Source organism: Capsicum annuum, chromosome 4 (genome assembly GCF_002878395.1).
Source record: "Capsicum annuum cultivar UCD-10X-F1 chromosome 4, UCD10Xv1.1, whole genome shotgun sequence".
Taxonomy (NCBI): Eukaryota; Viridiplantae; Streptophyta; class Magnoliopsida; order Solanales; family Solanaceae; genus Capsicum; species Capsicum annuum.
In genome coordinates, this window is record NC_061114.1 from 10,252,449 (window position 1) to 10,272,606 (window position 20,158).

The 20,158-nt window shown below is 34.4% G+C and overlaps 1 protein-coding gene across 1 annotated transcript in view; it reads right to left on the reverse strand.

The window, feature by feature from the left end:
• Nucleotides 1-2,490, reverse strand: part of LOC107868298 (polyadenylate-binding protein RBP45) — a 10,301-nt gene extending 7,811 nt beyond the window's left edge. The window contains exon 1 of the mRNA XM_016714955.2: nt 1,699-2,490. Coding sequence (XP_016570441.2) covers nt 1,699-2,013 — 315 coding nt within the window. The 5' untranslated portion in view covers nt 2,014-2,490. The remainder of the gene's footprint in view (nt 1-1,698) is intronic.
• Between the last annotated feature and the right edge of the window lie 17,668 nt (nt 2,491-20,158).

The window sequence follows — 20,158 nt, forward strand, 5'->3', positions numbered from 1 at the left end:
ACAAACCCCACATAATAAGAATTCAAGGCAAGAACACATGTTAGTCAGACTTATACACCACCTAACCCGACCAATCTTCCTACAAGCTAATTTTATCATCAGAGCAGCTACTTCAACACACTACCCAGAGAAATTAACATATGGAGACCTATCCATAAATGCAATACAATTCAACAAATACAAACTACACCTCAGTGTAACGCGTTCCTCGAATTAACAATTACAACGTTGTGTCAAAATACCATCTACAGCACATCAAAGGTAAAAACACAACATATAGAGTAAAATCCGACAGGTGGAATCTAATGGGGGTAGAGAAGTTGTTTCCGAAAGACCACGGACTCAAGTAACACATATCAAAACAGATTTAGAAGAAGAAAACAGAAATAATGAAGGCATCACAAATAATAGGGGAAGTATTCCAAAGCATAAAACCACAGCAAATTCCAAAAATTAAAAATATCCAAGCTTTCCACTTGGCACCTCATATTTCTCAACGTAAAACATCAACATATAAACATATCTAGATATCCACATAATTTCAGGCAAAATAACGTGGAGAATTTTTTCCAATTATTTGAAGAACTTGAACAGATACAGATTATTCATATGGCATGGTTAGGATAGAGGAACACTTGAAGTTTAGCACAAAAAATAATACCTGGAGAATTTTTTCCAAATATTCGAAAAACTTGAAGGAAGCAAAACAGATACAGATTATTCATGTAGTGCAGTTAGGGGGGAATATTGCAGCTATATACAAAAATAGTAATTCTTAACACAGAACCTCAACAGCCACATATAAACATATCGAGATATAAGCATCAATGTAATTTCCTGCCACCTAATTTCAGGCAATATAACCTGGAGAATTTATTCCAAATACTCGAAGAACTTAATGGAAACGGAACGGATACAGATAACATACATAGCAATTAGCATGTGTAGGATAGGACCCAAAATACTTGAAGTGCAACCAAAAATCTCAAAAACCATCCAAAATGTCCTGTTTAACCTCATAATTCTTTGCACAAAAACATCAATGCCACATAAACATATCTAGCTATCAGGCTATATAACCTGGAGAATTTTATTCCAAATATTCAAATAACTTGCAGAAAACTGAACAAATACAGATGATAGAACACAAAAAAGTGGAACTTAACACAAAAATTATTAATTTTTAACGCATAACTTCAACAGCAACACATAAACATAGCTAGTTATAAGCATCCATGCGATTTCCTGCAGCTTAATTTCAGGCAAAACAAATGCAGATTATTCAAATAGCATCTTTAGCATAGAAAGCGAAAAAATTGAAGCATAACACACAAAAATAATAGTAAAAGCATAGCATAGAACGCAAAAAACTGGAGTATTTTCTTTCCAAATATTCGAGAAATTGAAACATATCTACATAAAAGAATCAACGCAATTTTTGGCGCTTAATTTCAGGAAAACAGGATACAGATTATTCATATAGCATCTGCTGCATAGAACACAACAAAAATTGAAGCATAACACACACCAAAAAAATAGTAAAAACAAAGCAGAGAACGATAAAAAAACTGGAAAATTTTTCCCAAATATTCAAAGAAATTGAAGGAAGCGTAACAGATACAAGTAATTTGTACAGACAAAAAACTAGTAAAGCAATTTCGGATGTACAAATATTCGAGAAATCGAAGGAAGCGTTACCTCTCCAGTATGAACAAAGCAATTTTGGATGTACTGTTCATCCATCCAAAACTGTAGATCTCCAATCCACAAGCTCCGGATCTCATCGGAGCTAGTCGGCTGAGCTGCCGCTACTCCTCCTCCTCCCGCCGCAGCTGCAGCATTGTACTGCGGTTCCTGTGGCTGCTGGTAATAATACCCCGATTGCTGCGGCGGCGGAACCTGATATGTTGCCGGCTGTTGCTGAGCCATCCAATGTTGTTGTTGTGGCGGCGGCTGCTGTTGCTGGTACTGTTGTTGTTGTGGTGGCCCCGACATGTTATTCGCTGGTTGCATTGTTAGGGTTTTGTAAGAAAGGAGAATGATGACGGCGACGACGACGGCGGCGGTAAAACCCTAGATGGATTTTTGTTGTAAGAGAGGGAAGGAGTATTTATACGTGTTGTTTATGTATATATACATATATATATGTAGTGGTGGTGGTGTGGTACCAAAAAGGATAGTTTTATTTGAGTTGGATTTTTGCCTTTCTTTTTTTTTGCATAAGAAAAATCTTAAACCTTAACCATACAGGATTCAAATTTATATCACACGTCTCGATTTTGAGTTTTGAATATGAAAAAATTTAAGTTTTGATTTTGAGTTTTAACTATGAAAAAATATGTATTAAAAAATATTTTCTTCTGAATAATTATCACGTGATATGAATTTGAATTAGTCTGATGCTATGTGAAGGCACCTGACGTTAAGCATTGAGGCCAGCTACAGAGCCATAGAGATGCACTTTTTAATTGGGAAAAAGATTTTGCCTCCGGTGCATATAAGAGGCCAAACTGCTGAGGGCATTTCATACGGTGTAAGCACCTGGATATAGTTGTCTTCTTTGTTTGAAAATGCACAGTGGTGGATTCAACTTATACTATCGGTGCAGCAGGTGAGGTTGTTATTTCCTTAATTAAAAAATCGAGTTCTGAATATGAAGAACCTCTCAGTAAAGAGCTTTTTTCTCGAATAGGCCTTACATAGCGTGAATTCAGATTAGTTGACTCCAATGTGAAGCTTTATCTTAATTAAAGATCTCGATTTCGAGTTTTGAATATATAGTGGTGGTGTGCGATATTGATGAGTTGTTTTCTTGCCTTTTTAGCAAATAAAATTTTAAACCTTAACCATGTTTGATTCAGCTTTGTAGACATCAAAGGATGTGGTGCAGTGGATGATGTTATTCCTTATCTTAAATTAGCAATTTCAATTTTGAATTTTGAGTTTAGAAAAAATCTTGATAAGAAGTCTTTCTTCCAAATGATCCCTATGTGGTAATAATTCGATTAGTCTGCTACAATATGAATAGCGGACACCAGAGTGAGAATATTGACGACGGCGACAGCAAACCCTATAGGGATTTGGTATGCGTGTTGTTTATATATGTAGTGGTTGTGATGGTGGTAATGTGCGATGTCACAAAAAAGTATACTATAGTATAATATTTATGAGTTGAATATTTTCCTTTTTAGCAAAGAAAATCTTAAAGCTTATCATATAAGATTCAACCTATACCACCGATTCATCGAATGTGGTTGTCCTTTCCTTGACCAAAGGATCGAACTCTCGATATATATGGGTAAACTCTTAGTAAAAAGCAATTTGCTCAAATAAGTCTTAAGTGGTACGCATTTGGATCAGTGGACTCCAATATGAAGTTTTTCCTTAAAGATTTTGATTTTGAATTCTCGATATGTGTTTGTGGTGGTGGTGTGGCAGTGGAATGTCACAATATTTATGAGTTGTAGGGCATGTGAAGTAAGTAGACTAAATCAAATTAATGACTGAAAGAAATAAAATATTTAAAATTATTTATGAAAAAAATAGTATTTGCTATAAAATTATGTAAAATAGTAATAAACAAGCAATGTAAAATGGAGAATATATTTCCTCACATCACCTATTTCATTCAATCAATTATGCTATTTATAGCCTAAAATGTGACAAACGGTGGCTAATTAGTTAGCAATTAGCCAAGCTAAAATGATGCCTCATGCCATCTTTGGTTGCCACATGGCATCCAATATTTTAGAACACTTCCGTTGGATGTTCATGTAAAATAAAATTTTCCGATTACACATTTGAGTGTTGCCTCATTAAAAACCTTATCAGGTAAAATTCAATGGAATAAAAATCTTGGTTAAGGAAAAAAGAGTACAACGCATATTCTTACTCCCCTGATGAAGACCCGATTCAACTGGTTTAGTGTTCGCATTCCATTCTTGTATACCATCTTCTCAAAAGTTGAAGTTGGTAAAGACTTGGTGAACAAATTTGTTGGATAGTCACTTGAACATATTTGTTGTACATCAATATCGTCATTCTTCTGGAGATCATGCGTGAAGAATATCTCTGGCGAAATATGTTTTGTTCTATCTCCCTTTATAAAGCCTCCTTTTAATTGAGTTATGCATGTTGCATTGTCTTCAAATATAACTGTGGGTATCTTGCTATTAAACTTCAAGCCACATTTCTCTTTGATGGAATGTATCGCTGATTTTGGTCATATGTATCTACTTGCCTCATAAATAGCTATTATCTCAGCATGACTTGAAGAAGTAGCGACGATAGACTGCTTTGTAGATCGTCATGACATAGCAATACCTCCTTATGTAAACACATAGCCTATTTGAGATCTCGCTTTATGTGGTTCAAATAAATAACCTTCAGCTGTACGACTAACAAAATCTAAACTATCTTTGTTAGTATAAAATAGACTCATATCAATAGGCCTCTTTAGATATCGCAATATATGTTTATCTCTGTTTCAATGTTTACATGAAAGAAAACTGTACCTGGATAGCAAATTAACAGGATGGGCTATATGAAGCCTTGCGCTATTAGCAAAATACATAAGTGTACCAACATTGAGATATAGTACTTCAGGACCAAAAATTTTTTTACCCTCTTCTGGAGGTCGAAATGAATCTTTACTCACTTCAAGTGATCGAACAATCATTAGAGTATGGATGTGCTTTGTCCGTATAAAATTATTTCAAGACATTCTCAGTATAGGCAGATTGGTGGATGAAGATCCAGTCTGCTAAATGTTCAGTTTGCAGACCAAGACAAAGTTTTGTCTTTCCAAGATCTTTTATTTCAAATTCTGTCTTTAGATATTCAATTGCCTTTTGGATCTCTTCTAGAGTTCCAATAAGATTTATGTCATCCATATAAACATCAAGTATAACAAATTCTGATGTTGTTTTCTTAATGAAAATATAAGGACAAATGACATTATTTATGTACCCCTCGTTTATCAAGTACTCACTAAGACGATTATACTGTATACGGCCTGATTGTTTTAGATCGTTATAATGATTTTTGTAATCTAATTGAATATAATTTTTGAGGCTTTGAACTATATGCTTCAGGCATCTTTAATCCTTCTGGATTTTTCATCTAAATTTCTTTATCAAGTGAACTATTCAATATTAAATACATGATATCTTCTGATATCAGGACTGCAGTTCAAATAAACCCTATGTTTATCAAGAACCATATTTCACTTGATAATTATTTTCTACGTCAGCATGCTTAAATAAACGTAGAATTCAGATCCTCATAATATTATACAATATTGCGCGCTATTGTACTAAAGATATTGTCAACGATATATCATTTGTATCGGTTCACATTACGACATAACTTATTGAGATCTCATCACATTCTTATTTTCAGGTACCTGAACCTCTTTTGGAGGTTTCACAAAGCGTTATGTCGGCACTCTTCAAGAGCATATTGCCTCTTTATTATGATCATTTGCTCCATTCTTTTTTTCAAGAAATATTTTATTTGGAACCGATTGATCTACCATGCTTCATGTATGCTATAGACTCTCTCCTTCAGGGACACACAGTAGGAGCATCTACAGCTAAATACGAAATCAATTTTGGGTCAAGAAATGCTTCTTGCATTTGACTTGAATTATCTTTTAAATGAGGATCGTACTAATGATAATTTTCAACATATTTCTTAGCAGCTTATTATCCCCCCTTATGTTAGGAAAACTAACATATACTCCAACCTACTTTACAGAATCCATCTTTGTGAATAATGATATATCTATTAATTACACACCGTACATCAAAAATCTATTAGATGAAAATGATATTAATTGAGAGGAAAGAATTGATCATAATTTATTGGTCTAATGCACACAAGTGCTATTGTATGCAATATATATTTCAGACCAATATTATTTATCTTTGTTCTCATAAGCAATGATTTAGCTATTTATATGAGGCAGTCAATGCTAAACCAACTTGAATATAACCAGCATTTATCAAGATCAATTGTCTTGACTACATTATCTGAAAATTATGCTCTTGACTCAATTTAATTTAGAAGACAACTTTATGAATGTCAAATTGCAGGTTGACAATAAACGTACATGTGACCATCTTATAGATGTGTCATATCAAATCACGGGTGAATGGGCCCTTATTCACCTTTTACGTTTTTCTGAGTCCCAATATTAGCTGGTTCAATTAACTTATCATGAGAACAAGTAATAGTTCATGAAGAATCTTCTAGTTCTTCATTATATGTCTAAAACTTAATATGCTCATCTTCAGCATGACAAAATCATTCACGCAACAAACAAAATGCCCTTGCTATAAAAAATGTTCCTCTACTTTTATTAATTGATTAAATTTGCCCCTCGTTATACTATGGGCCAAATATGCCCTTGTCGTTATACTATAGGGTCAAATATACCCTTTTCATTATCAAATTTTACATACTTACCCCTCAATTGAATAGATTTTTCAAACCAAATAAAATAAAGTATTTCACTTAAAATTATCCAATTATCTCTTTAACCTGACCCGAGCCACCTAATAATTTTAATCCGTTGAAATAACACTCAATTTCATTTCTCCAATTTCTTGATATTTGCTTGCATTTCTTTTATATACTTCACAACTTTATGCACATGGTTGCTCAATCAAAAACAATGAAAATTATTATTATTATTATTGTTTATAGTTTTATATAACATTTCAACTAATAAAAGTTTTGAAAACTATTTTGATAGAAAAATTCATGATTCAATTTGAATAAATATTTAGCCATAATCAATCAAGAGTTTAGATATAGACTAAATTTGAACATGTGAAAATTGGCTTCTTATCAAATGAGTTGGAATGAATCATAATTTTATAACGTGTACCTGCTGAAATTCAATCACTATTGTTTTACCCAAACTAATAATTGTAGACACCTAATTTTGTCCCTCCCAAGTCTAATTTTATCCGTTTTTTAGCTCACCCTACCACGCACCCTTACCCATGTGATTATATCCCACAAAAATAACAACCTTTTACAAAATTCCTAACAAATTTTATCTAGTTTTAATCTATTCTAACAAACTTTATCCTAATCACCTACCCCTAACCTCACCCCATACCCTTACCCTCACCTACCCCTACCCCACTCACATGAATTCCATTTTTCTTATCATATTCACAAAAGAAACAATAACAAAAAGAGCAAAAGGATTCCATTTTTGGTTTTCAATTGAAAAGGGAGGATCATCCATTTTTCTTTCTCTTCTTGGATCGACAATACACAAAAAGTTAGGGACCAACTCACAATTCCACTCTCAAGCACAGCCACATACACGCACACCCATACCCAAATCACACACAAATGGTGAAAAATAGTGAGACTCGAGGTGAATCGAAGGGGGAATAGTGAATCGAGAGAGTGAGGATCACAAGCGGAGAGAGAGAGAATAACGGAAAGAGAGAGTGATGAAATCAGGTAGATAGGGTGAAAATCGAGAGAGAGGGTGAGGGTTTCAGGTCTTTGGTCACTGTTCTGGCGACTTGGCTCACCGGAATTAGTTTTTCATCCATCGTTTGACCGTTTCTCTGCAGATTTTTGATAAAATATCATCGGAATCCACTTCTTCCTCACCATTCTCATCTGAAACATCGTCCCCATCATCTTCCAGTCACTTTTGAAGCTCAACGTAGCTCATAGGTCGACCAACAATAACAAACACTCACATACACGATCGGAAAAAGTGGGTTCGGTTCCTGTGATTTTCAAATCTGGTTCGGGTTGGTAAAAACAAAATAAAAGGGGATTAAATTTGATGATTTGGGTTCATGATTGAGGTTTGACGTTGAGGTTCCGTTGGGCGCGGTTCTATTCAGAAAGATTAGTTAATTAATAAAGTTCAATTTGAGGTCCAATTCTATCTCCTTCTCATTTTGATTTCATTATACACGCATGATTTGATTTGTGTAAAGCATGATATGAATATTTGGGTGATATCGATTTGTTTGTTTGGTTTTGTTGACAATGATTGTGGATTGTTAAAGCGATGACCGCGAATTGTTGGAATTTTGAGAATTAATTTGGGGATGGAAAATTGACGAAAAGGATAGATTCAGTTTAATTTTGATTTATTGTTGATATGAATCATGATAGATTTATGATGTGTTGAAACAGATAGGCAATATAGGTTCGGGTAGGCAAATTTTAGAACTTGTTGTTTTGGTTGAATGTTGGAATGTGCGTGTGAATGTTTCTTTCTAGTTTATCGTATTTAATTCAAATGTATTCATTTAGCCGGAGAATGCCCCGAGACACGCTGTATTTATTCATCGGGGAATGCTCCGACGTACTATGTTGGCGGAAGACGTTCGTGATGAAGGCCCGAGGCATTGGGTAAAACACGGGAGCATAGTTAGGATTAGTGTAGGTTAGATAGGATTTATTTTCGCATTTTTATTTATTTTGGACTGTATAATTGGACTGAACACTATACTTTGGATTTATTTTGTTTCGTGTGTTTGGATGTTTGTTTATGTGTTTTATGTGGTTTATACATTCTTAGTGCCAAAATTAGCCGATACGCTTCACCAACCGACCGTGGTCAAACCACGGGACCGAGGGGTGCCTAACACCTTTTCCTCGGTCAACAGAATTTCTTAGTCGAAATATCTGTTCGCAAACCAGTTTCAAAGAGTCAAATTATTTTAAAAAGGATCTTTTAAAGGTGACTTGGCACACCGGATTATGTCAAGTGGCGACTCTGAATAAAAAGTGTAAATAATCCTTTTTTCGAAATAAATTTTCGATTATTTTGTCACTTTAATAATAAAAACCCTTCGAAACTTAAATTGAATCTTTTAGGGTTGAAAAAGTAGTATGACAGCTCTGGCGACTCTGCTGGGGAATTTTTCAGAATTCGAGTTTATTTTGGGAGTTGTATCGACTTAGTTTGGCACTATAGGTTTATAGACATTTTGTTTGTGATTGTTTTGTGTTATTGTTTATCATTGTTGAGTGTCTACACGTGTTCTTTGTTTACAGTTTTTATCTTATGTGTTACCGTTTTATATCTGACATCATTTTCATAACCCGAATCAATTCTTTCTGCAACAATTCTCTAAATGCACGCCGTGTACACGAACTCTAGTTGAGTCACCCTTATTTTAGTAGGGGGAGCCGTCGGACGTATAGAGTAGGTGAAAAGCTGTCGCAGCCACTATCGACCATACGCTCTCCCGAACAGCCTGGTTAGTGAACCCCAATGTAGGTCAGCCTTTAGGTCATGCGTATGTGCATAATATTGAGACCTAGCGAGCTCACTTGGTCCTTTGTAGGAGACTCACCTCTAAAGCATCCCTATGTGCTAAATGTTGCATCTTTGAGGGTAACGTGATCATTTGACGGACTGATTTGGGAAAAACATGTGTTAGAAGTAAGGTGTGCTGAAAAAAAAAAGAGTTTCGAAGTTTTAAGAGTTTTTTATGACTTTTATTTTCCACAATTCAAAAATTAAAAAGATTTTTTATTTTTTGTATTCATTTGTCAAAAACAAAAACATCAAAAAGATTTTCCTTTGTTTCTTTTAGCAAGCATCCATAATTCGAGAATTTCAAAAAGATTTTTTTCAATAGGAAATTTTTATAAACGAAAAATTCAAAAAAGATGGTAGAAGTTTTGTACGTTTCATATAGGAAAATACCAAAAGAAAAAAAAATTCTTTCATAGTTGTTGGTGTCATTTTTATGTGAAGCGTCAAACTGAAAACACAAAAAGATTTTATTTACATTGTTCATCGTTTGTCTTTGGTCGTGTCTCTCAAGTCACGGTTCAGTTCATTATTTAATCTTAAATTATCCAAACTGGACGAACTACGCACCCCTGATTCCCTTCTCTCGGGAGTGAGATACATAGGCAGCCTATTGTTGATTCGGGGATCTTATTTAAAAAAAGAAGAAGATTTTCTTCTCCTCATTTAGAGTAGGTGTTTCAAATATGCCTTGTAAAGAAAAATACAAAAAGACTTTCCTTAATAATCGTAGGTTTTATTTTTGGTGGATCTTATTTAAAAAATCCAAAAAGATTTTCCTTTAATAGGTTTAAATTTCATTTTGTATGAAACTCAAAATTGAAAGCCCAAAAAAATTTTCTTTGGTAATTACAGATTTCATTTTGTATAAGGATTTAAACTTGAAAAATACAAAAAAAAAATTATCAATTCTTTTGACAATTTGTTATTTTCTTTTCTCTGTGAAGTTTCAAGAAAAAGAATGGAAAAAGAGTTTAATTGGCCATTTTGGCAAGACTTCACGAACTACACACACCTGATTCTTCTTTCTCGGGAGTGAGATACGTAGGCGCCTTTCTTGGCTTCGGTGATCTTTTACAAAGAAAAGAAAAAATAAAAAAAAGATTTTGAGAAGGTGTTAAACTCTAACACATTTGGTGTTTCTATTATTCAGTTAGTTTAAGGTGGTTGTTTGTGGCACTGTAGCTAGTCCTCCACATCACACCAAATCTAAGGAAGGTTAGCTGTGTCCAACAAGGATATAGAGAGTAACCTCATGGATCAAACAAAGAGTCAAGAAATTGAGAGTTTAAAGGAAGAGAATTTGAGACTAAGACAACAAATGATGAAAATGTATCGAGCTTTGGCCAGTGGGCTGCCTCCTCCTTCATTCCGCACTATTGACCCTACAAATACCTTGAGTTTTCTATCACAATTGCAAAGCCAGTTTCCTACTTTTGTTGATGCACCACAGCATGCCTCATAATCCATTTCACTTCAAATGCACCTCAATGCTTCCACTACTCTTTCTTTAGCTCCTCAGTATAAGTCTACCATATTCACCGCACCACATACCGTTTGTGTTTTTGTTACTCAACCTTCTACTAAGGCTTCCACTTTGGCTATCAATCCAACGATTGTGCTTTCCCAGTCCACTAGTGAATCCACGTTCAATACTCGTGATGATCATTGTTATACTCTTGAGCCTACAGTTAAGTTAAGTGGACCGCCAAAATTTCTTACTAAGAAGACTAGCATGTTAGAAGAACTAGAGAAAATGGTTAAGAAAGTTAAGAGTGTAGAAAATGATATGAAAAGTTCCTTGGGACTTGTGGGCTATGAAGATATTTCATATAAAAATTGGGGCATGTTTTCAAGTGTTAACCTTCCTTCAAGCTTTGAGACATCAAAATTTGAGGAGCTTGGTGGATAGAATGCTTCTGTGAAATATTTGGGATGACGTTGTAATCAATCAAGGAAAACTAAAGGAAAGAAGAAGGAAAATGCACATATTGTCATGCTAGGGCCAAAAAAGAGTTTGAGAGGTTCAACCCACCAATACTGTCAGCCTCAATCCCGAGCTTACATGTTAGATCCACATAACCACTTGCAACATGGTTCCTTTTTCCAAAATCCAAGAAATCTCATTCTACTTCCTCAATATTCTTTGAACAATGCACAGTTGTATGCTCATCCATCTTCTTATCCACAATGGCATGCATCTATCCCTCAACATCATCCTCGACCCCCATAAATTTATCAAGGAACCTCTAAATCCAAGTTTCATCCGAGGCCAGTGTTTGCAAAAAGGAGGAATGAAAAGGGTAATTTCACTCTTATTGGGGAATCCTATGCCAGTTTGTTCCAGAGTTTAAGATAGAAAGGCATGATTACTCTTCTCCTTGGGTATACACCTGACCCATATTCAAGAAATTTTGACCCTAATATACAGTGTGCATTTCATTCTAATATTCAGAATCACAGTATTAAAGATTATCATACTTTGAAAAGAGAAATAGAAAAGATGATTCAAGAAAAAGTGATTATAGTGCAAAACGTTGACACCTCGAGCATCCCATAGAGTTCTTCACCAGTATGCGGTACTGCAAAATATGTGGGAACAATAAGTTAAGCATGAGGATCCAGAACTTATTTGCTGAAGGAAATGTGTCTGACAGTGAGGAAAGCTCTAGTCATGCTGATATGCAAACCAGTGGCTAAGTTGTTAGGCTGAGCAATTGAGAAGTCACCCCTCTCCCTACTAGGAAGAGGTCTGGTAGTTTGTTTTGTTTTCTTTTTTGTTTTCTGAATTATTTTAGGGTTGTAGTTCGGGATCTATCTTGTTTTGTCCCTTTGTCGTGCATATTCAAACCCTTCTATATTTTATTTCAACTAAATGAAGTGTCCCTTTCCCTTTGTCTTTTAAATATGTGTTGTTTGTTTTCTTTACACAGTCCATTTTGTATTAATTCTAGTGATATGACATGCTTGCAGAATTTTAGCCGGATCTTGAAAATCAGTTTTAGCATGAGCTTTGAATCAAGGGGATAAGGTTAAAAAAGAAGAAGAGAGAAACATCTGAGAAATAGGTAGAGTACTGAGATATTTGGTGACAAGTTAAAGCCTTTTCTAGAAATTAAGGCACTTATTTTGAGAATCACGAGAATAACTTGGTCATCAATTGAATGACATGTCTCAATTAGGTCAAATAGTGGCTGTGTGAATAGAAAGAAAATCAGCTCCACAAAATCATGAGTCATTCAATGTGAGGACTGTACAATAAAGGTGGAGTTGCAAAAGAAATAGTGACGCATAGACTCAGTCAAAGTTAATGCTGTAAAAGATGTCACAAGTGATCTTCATCTTTCACTTTCATATTGCATAATATGTACTTGCATTTTTTAGGATTGATATGATGAAGACATTTCATTCTGCTATCTAAACATCGTGTCATCCTTTGTTTACCCCCATTTGAGCCTTTGTTTTATTTTCTTTCATACACCTCTTTTGGAATCAAGATAGAGTCAGCAAAACTAAAAAAAAAAAGAGTCGAACAAAACAATAGAGTCAGAAAAGTTTCAAAAAAAGAAGGGAGAAAAAAAAATGTATCCAAAAGAACAAAAAGAGAAGAGAGTCAACAAAAGGAAAAAAAATCAGAATCAAGCAAAAGAACAAGCTTTCAGAACTACGCGTGACCTGATTCTCCTCTCTCGAGGGTGAGATACATAGGCTGCCCTACTCTGGGCTCGGTCCAACCAAATAAATAGTTTAGAATTGCCCAGTAAAAAAAACTGGGGTATGAATTAATCCTCATTGTTTGAGTCGATTTCAAAAGTTGTAAGTCATACCCCACTCTAGGTGTCGTTTAGGCCCCATGCCATCCTTTCTTTCTAACCCTATCCAAAAGTCAAGTTACAACCAAAGAAAGACTTTCAGATCAATCTTTGAGAATATTAAGGTTAAGCATGCAATGGATGTGATGACGCATTTTGAATACTACTTATCTTCCTCGGCAAAAGGAATCAAGAGAGAAATAAAAATGAGAAAGTCTTATTGGTGAAAACCCTCACGGGCACCGTAAGATGATGGTAAGTTGAGAGAGATAAAAATGAGAAAGCCTTATCAATGAAAACCCTTACGGGCATTGTGAAACGACTGTGTATTGAAAGAAATAAAAATAAGGGAATCTTATTAGTAAAAAACCCTCTCGGATACTATAAGGCAATGGTCAGGTGATAAAAGAAAATGAGAGAGGCTTGTTACGAAAATCCTTCAAGGCGCCACTAGCCGAATGAGGTCTCCGAATATAATTGGCCCAAGAAAGGAACTCACTTTATGGGTCATTAACTCAACAACAATTTGTGAGAGTTTTGGATAGAAAGATCAGGCAGTTTAATCCGATATACATGTCATAATCATTAGAGTTGACTGTCATTTTCAGATAAAATTTTCTTTCATCTTTTTCAATGAGGACATTCATTGTCGTCTTTTTTGTTCTCTTTAGTTATATTTTTATTTTCTTGAGTCAGTTATCCAAATAAAGCAAAAATTGTTGATATTTTTCTCTTGTCTTTGAGTCAAGTCCATGTCAAAATAAATGAGAAAAAATTTCAAAACTGGCTGTCAACTTCTTCAATTGCACAAAGCAAAGCAGAAAGGCCAGCACATGAAAGAGACATGATTGTGAGCCGAAAAAAAGAGCATGCAGAAAGCTTTGGCAACAGGAAAATCTGGAAACTCATAAAAATACCACGGTTTAAAGGGTTTATCTGAGAAACATGGCAAAGCAGAGATACTGTGATTTATTTCAGAGTCACTCTTAATAATCTGAGTTTGGATCAATGACGTGACAAAGCAGGGCAAGTGCCAACAATCCGAAACAAAATTAAGGAAATGAAACTAGAGCAAGTGTCGGAACAGCTAAGTGCTGCAAGCCACCACTATATTTTTAACTAACGAATTTTCTTTGTTGAAACAGGGGCAAATTCGCTTCACTTAATTTAGCTACCATTGGAAAAGCACATCCATGGGAATTTACTTTTTGTTCAGGACCCTCCTGGAAAATTGGATTTTACTTTCTGTTCTGGACCCTCCTAAAAAATAAGATTTTACTTTCTGTCTAGGACCCTACTGAAAAATGGGATTTTACTTATGTCCAGGACCCTCCTGAAAAATGAGATTTTACTTTCTGTTCAGGACCCTCCTGAAAAATGAGATTTTACTTTCTATTCAGGACCCTCCTAGAAAATGGGATTTTACTTTCTGTTCAGGACCCTCCTGAAAAATGAGATTTTACTTTCTGTTCAGAACCTTCCTGGAAAATGGGATTTTTCTTTCTGTTTAGGACCTTCCTGGAAAATGGGATTTTAGTTTCTGTTCAGGACCCTCCTGAAAATTAGAATTTTACTTTCTGTTCAGGACCCTCCTGAAAATTTGAACTTTACTTTCTGTTTAGGACCCTCCTGAAAAATGAAATTTTATTTTCTGTTCAGGACCCTCCTGAAAAATGGAATTTTACTTTCTGTTCAGGACCCTCTTGGAAAATGGAATTTTACTTTCTGTTCAGGACCCTTCTGAAAAATGGGACTTTACTTTCTGTTCAAGACCCTCCTGAAAATTTGGACTTTACTTTCTGTTCAGGATCCTCTTGAAAAATGAAATTTTTCTTTCTGTTCAGGACCCTCCCAAAAATGGGACTTTACTTTCTGTTCAGGACTCTCCCGAAAGAGGAGACTTTACTTTTTGTTCAGGATCTGTTCAGGACCCTCCGAAAAAAATGGGACTTTACTTTCTGCTCAGGACCCTCCTGAAAAATGGGATTTTACTTTCTGCTCAGGACCCTCATGAAAAATGGAATTTTATTTTCTGCTCAGGACCCTCCTGAAAAATGGGATTTTACTTTCTGCCCAGGACCCTCCTGAAAAATGAGATTTTACTTTCTGTTCAGGACCCTCCTGCAGAATGGGACTTTACTTTCAAAAAAAGAAAATTTTCTTTATCTTAATTTTTGTTTGGGATAATTTTCGTTTTAGTTTTGATTCTGGTTTCAGGAGCCCGCCTGAAGAACAGGGTGATGAAAAAAAATTGCAAGTCAGGAGCTTGTATGAAGAACAGGGTGAAGGAATTGAAAGCCAAGCAACAAGTTTAAGAAATTACAAGTCAGGAGCCCGCCTGAATAATGAGATGATGAAACTCAAGTCAAAAGTCCAAAAGAAGTTACATAGATAGGATTTTTGTAATTTCATTTATGTTTTAACTTGTAATTTTTTGATGTAATAATAGAGCTGCGGATCGAAACCTCAACGAGACTTCATTCGACTCTCCAACTTGGTATAGTCCATCTCCCTCCAATCCTTTGAGATACCTGTCACTTGATTTCCTTGTAACTTGGGTAGTTAGGATGCCTTAAGTCAAGATTCGGTTGTCCTCCTTCCTTTTATTTCTTCCTCCGAATAATGATCGGGACAAAATTCAGTCTCGTCGTCTACTTCTTTGTTTGAAATAGAAAGAAACATTCACATGTACATTCAAACATTCACTGACTCAGCAGTATCAAGCATTAACCAAGGGACTTTTCGGATAATTTCTGGTGAGTTTCTCACTGGAAAAACTTTGATTCACTGATTCTTTCTCTCACGCGCCTTCACTCTCTCTCTCGTTTTTCTCTCTTTTTCTCTCTTTTATTCACTCTCTCCTATCTCTCCAGTGGTATCGTGTGTTGTCTTGGTATGTTGTGTGTGCGATTTTTCGTGAGTGGGCATGAAGATGAGTGTTGTTGTGAGGTGGTTTTCGTGAGTGGGATCCCCTTTCTGTTACTGTGTGTGTGATGTTCTTTCTGTGTAATCAACGGAGAAAAATGGGGAGGGTGTGAGGTTGTGTTCGAGAGTGAAATTGTGAGTTGGTGCGTGGTTTTTTGTGTATTGTCGATCCAAGAAGAGACAAAGAAAAATGGATTATCCTTCCTGAAGGTCTTCTGTGAGAGTATATGTATATATTGTGTCTTGGGAAAAAATCAAGCCAAACCGTGGGGGCCCTCTTTTTGCTAATGAATTGAAAAATAAAATTTATATGCATATGCCTCCCTGTGTTGATGCTGGTGAATGTGTATACATGTATTGTGCTTTGTAAAAACGGAGATTCCCCATGGGCCCCTTTTTTTTTTGTCCTTTTTCAATTTGTTTACCAAATGGAATAAAATGTGAGGGGTAGGGATGAGGTAAGGTAGGGTGTGGGGTGGGGTAGGTTGTTAGGATGAGGTGTAAAGGGGGGTTAGGATAGGATAAAATTTGTTAGGGAGTTTATTATTTTTGTTCTTTTATGAGGGATAATTACACCGGTTGGGAGTACACGGTAGAATAAGGTAAATAGGTGAAAATTAATCTTTCGGAGGGATAAAATTACGTGTCTACAATGATCAAGTTACTCCTTCACGCCATTCTCAAAAGCAAAATGATTTGAAAGAACGGCGCATATTGATATGAATGGGGAAAAAAATATTTCTTCCATTATTTGTTACTGTTTAAAAAATATTTTTCTATTTAATTCACTAAGAAAATAATGATTGACATAACCATTTCATCACATTTCCCTTATTAATTGATGTTTAGCATTAATCTTGAAAATGATTTAAGAAATAAGTAATTATGTAAATGGTAAAACACGAAAGAAATAATTATTGTTTCTTGATATGTTAAAATTAATACTTTTTTGTGGCTCGGATTGAATTAAATGAGATAATTGGGTAATTTAAGTGAAATCGATTTTTTTTTAATTTTATTTGGGGATTCCATCCAATTGAGGGGTAAATATGTGAAGTTTGGTAATGATAAGGGTATACTTCGCCCTATAGTATAACGGCAAGGACATATGACCACATAGTATAACGAGGGGCAAATTTAACTAATAAATAAAAGTAGAGGGGTGTTTTTGACCCTTTGCCCATTATTTAAACTAGTAAACTCCAAATTTACCATGACATGAGTTATTTACTAGAGTAAAAGGTCTACTACTTCGAGAGTAGTTTGCTAGATTTTACTATTGCATAATCTTACTACTTTGGGAGTAAAGATCAAATTTACTGCTTCAGGAGTAAATATTGGATTTACTACTCCATGAGTAAATTTCAAGATTCTGTTATTTCAGGAATAGATTTAAGATAAATTTCAAACTTACTACTTCGGAAGTAAATTTCAGAATAATTCATTCTACTCCTTCTGAATGTGGTTTTCACAGTCAAGTACACATTTATATACCTTACTAAATAGCACATTCACCTCAGGGAATGGATCTGTAATTGTAACATTTATAAAAAAAATTCTCATTCCTTGAGAATAAAAGATAATTAACAATTTAGCAAAAGTTTTCATTTTTCGAGAATGAAATATATTTATTAAAACGTGCCTTAAGCATATCAAACTATGATACCTTAGGACCTCTGTCAATATTTTGCTACTTCAGAAGCAAATCGAGGTATACATATAGCTGTAAAGAATTTTCTCTATCATATCTTTAATTTCAGATTTACTTCTTCAGGAGTAAATTTCTGATTTTCTACTTTAGGAGTATTCATATATTCTTCAAGGTGAAAATATAAACAAAGTAAACATTATAGTATTACTAGCACATAACGTATTACACAAACTTTATCAATTTACAAGATTAGTGAGATACTATTAACAAAAATGTAAACTGATTTACAAGAAAGTAAAATAATCAGACTATTTCATATTCATCATCTACAGGAAGATTAACATATCCTTCGGGGATTGTAAAAAAATTTGAGGCATTTAAATTCATGGGCTCAACATTATCTTCAGTGATAAAGTTTGCCTCTACGTCATTATCTGTTGTATTAAGGGATGACTGATAAAGCTTCACCAGATGCTTTGGCGTACGATAGATACGCGATCAGTGTCCCTTTGGTCCACATCGATAATATCTATTTTCAGTATTCGTCTTTGGAGCTATTTGAGGAGCTTCACCCTTCTTTTTGCACTGCTCGTACTGAGGATCATTGTTTATTACAAGGCGATCACCCTGATTAAAATATCTACCTCTTCCACGACCACGACCATAACTGGGGTCAGGGCTTCTTTCATGCTTGGTTTGGTGAAATATATGCAACATCCACTTCAGGAAATGGGGCAGTACTCGGAGGTCGACTTTCATGATTTCTCATTAAAAGCTCATTATGTTGTTCAACAATAAGAAGATGAGCAATCAATTCAGAATACTTTTTAAATCCCATTTCTCGATATTGCTGCTGCAGGAGCATACTTAAGGTCAAAAAAAGTAGAGAAGATTTTCTCTAACATGTCGTGATCATTTATATTTTCTCCGCATAAATTCAACTGCAATTTAATTCTAAACATCGCAGAATTATAATCAGTTATATTTTTAAAGTCCTGTAACCTCAAATGAGTCCATTCATAATGTGCTTGTGGAAGGACGACCATCTTCAGGTGGTTGTATCTTTCTTTTAAATTATTCCACAATATAAATGGATCTTTAATTATGAGGTATTCCATTTTCAGACCTTCGTCAAGATGATGGCGGAGAAATATCATGACCTTAGCCCTGTCTTGATTTGATGCTTGATTTTTGTTTTTGATGGTGTCTGCCAAACTCATTCCATCTAAATGTATTTCGGTATCCAGTGCCCAAGACATGTATGTTTTGCCGAAATATCTAGACACTAAATTCGCGTTTGGATATATTTGACATTATTTAAGAAAAATAAATACTTACCTTTATTACCTGTATTTGCTCAGAATGATAGAAACTCGTGCTGATAACGTATTATAAAATTATATAAAATAGTAATAAACAAGCAATGTAAAATGGAAAATATATTTCCTCACATCACCTATTTCATTCAATCAATTATGCTATTTATAGCCTAAAATGTGACAAACGGTGGCTAATTAGTTGGCAATTAGCCAAGCTAAAGTGATGCCTCATGGCATCTTTGGTTGCCACATGGCATCCAATATTTTACAACAGTATTATATATTTAAATGACTAAAAAAAAAATTATGTATAAAATTTATCAGTTCAATTTGGTTATTTTTTTAATATTTTTAGTAGAATTAAAATTAAATCAAATATTGTGGATTTTTAAAATTCAAAATCAAACCAAACCAATTCAAATTCTGATTTTTCTAGTCAATTTGATTTAATTTGCGATTCGATTGATTTTTAACTAAATCATAAACACCTCTTAATTTGGCTAAACATGATTTATGAATAAAATTTGAAATTTCTAAAAATACACAATCTAACATAAAATACTGCATCACGTATACCAATGTATAATATAATGCAACATATTGTATCATTCTAGATTACATATAAATTGTTGAAATAATTCTTTTCTTTAACCAAGCACATCCTTTATGTATAACATGTGTATCTTATATATATACATATATTACTAGTTAAGAAAAACAAATACTGAATTTGACGAATAAAAATCTCTTTTATACTATAGTAACAATTGTCCCAGTGACACCGATTGAGTTTCACAATTTGATGTAATACCAAATAAAAAGGATAATATTTTTTTAATGTGATAACGTTTTAAGGACAAAAGGCGGTTGCATTTCTTCGTGTAAACTTCCGCTTTTAGGAGAATTTGAGATATCAAATTATGATTCCAAATTTACATAATAATATTGATTTGAAGTTAAGGACGTCTCAGTAAAATTAGTAACTTAAAACCAAATTTTAATATGAAACCTTAAAAATATACACATACATAATAGATAAAAAAAATTAATGTTCATTTTTCTTGTTTTTTCACAATTATTGCTTTCAGTGTAGCATCATATTTCACATAGTATTATTATTGTTTCTAATATTAAGGAT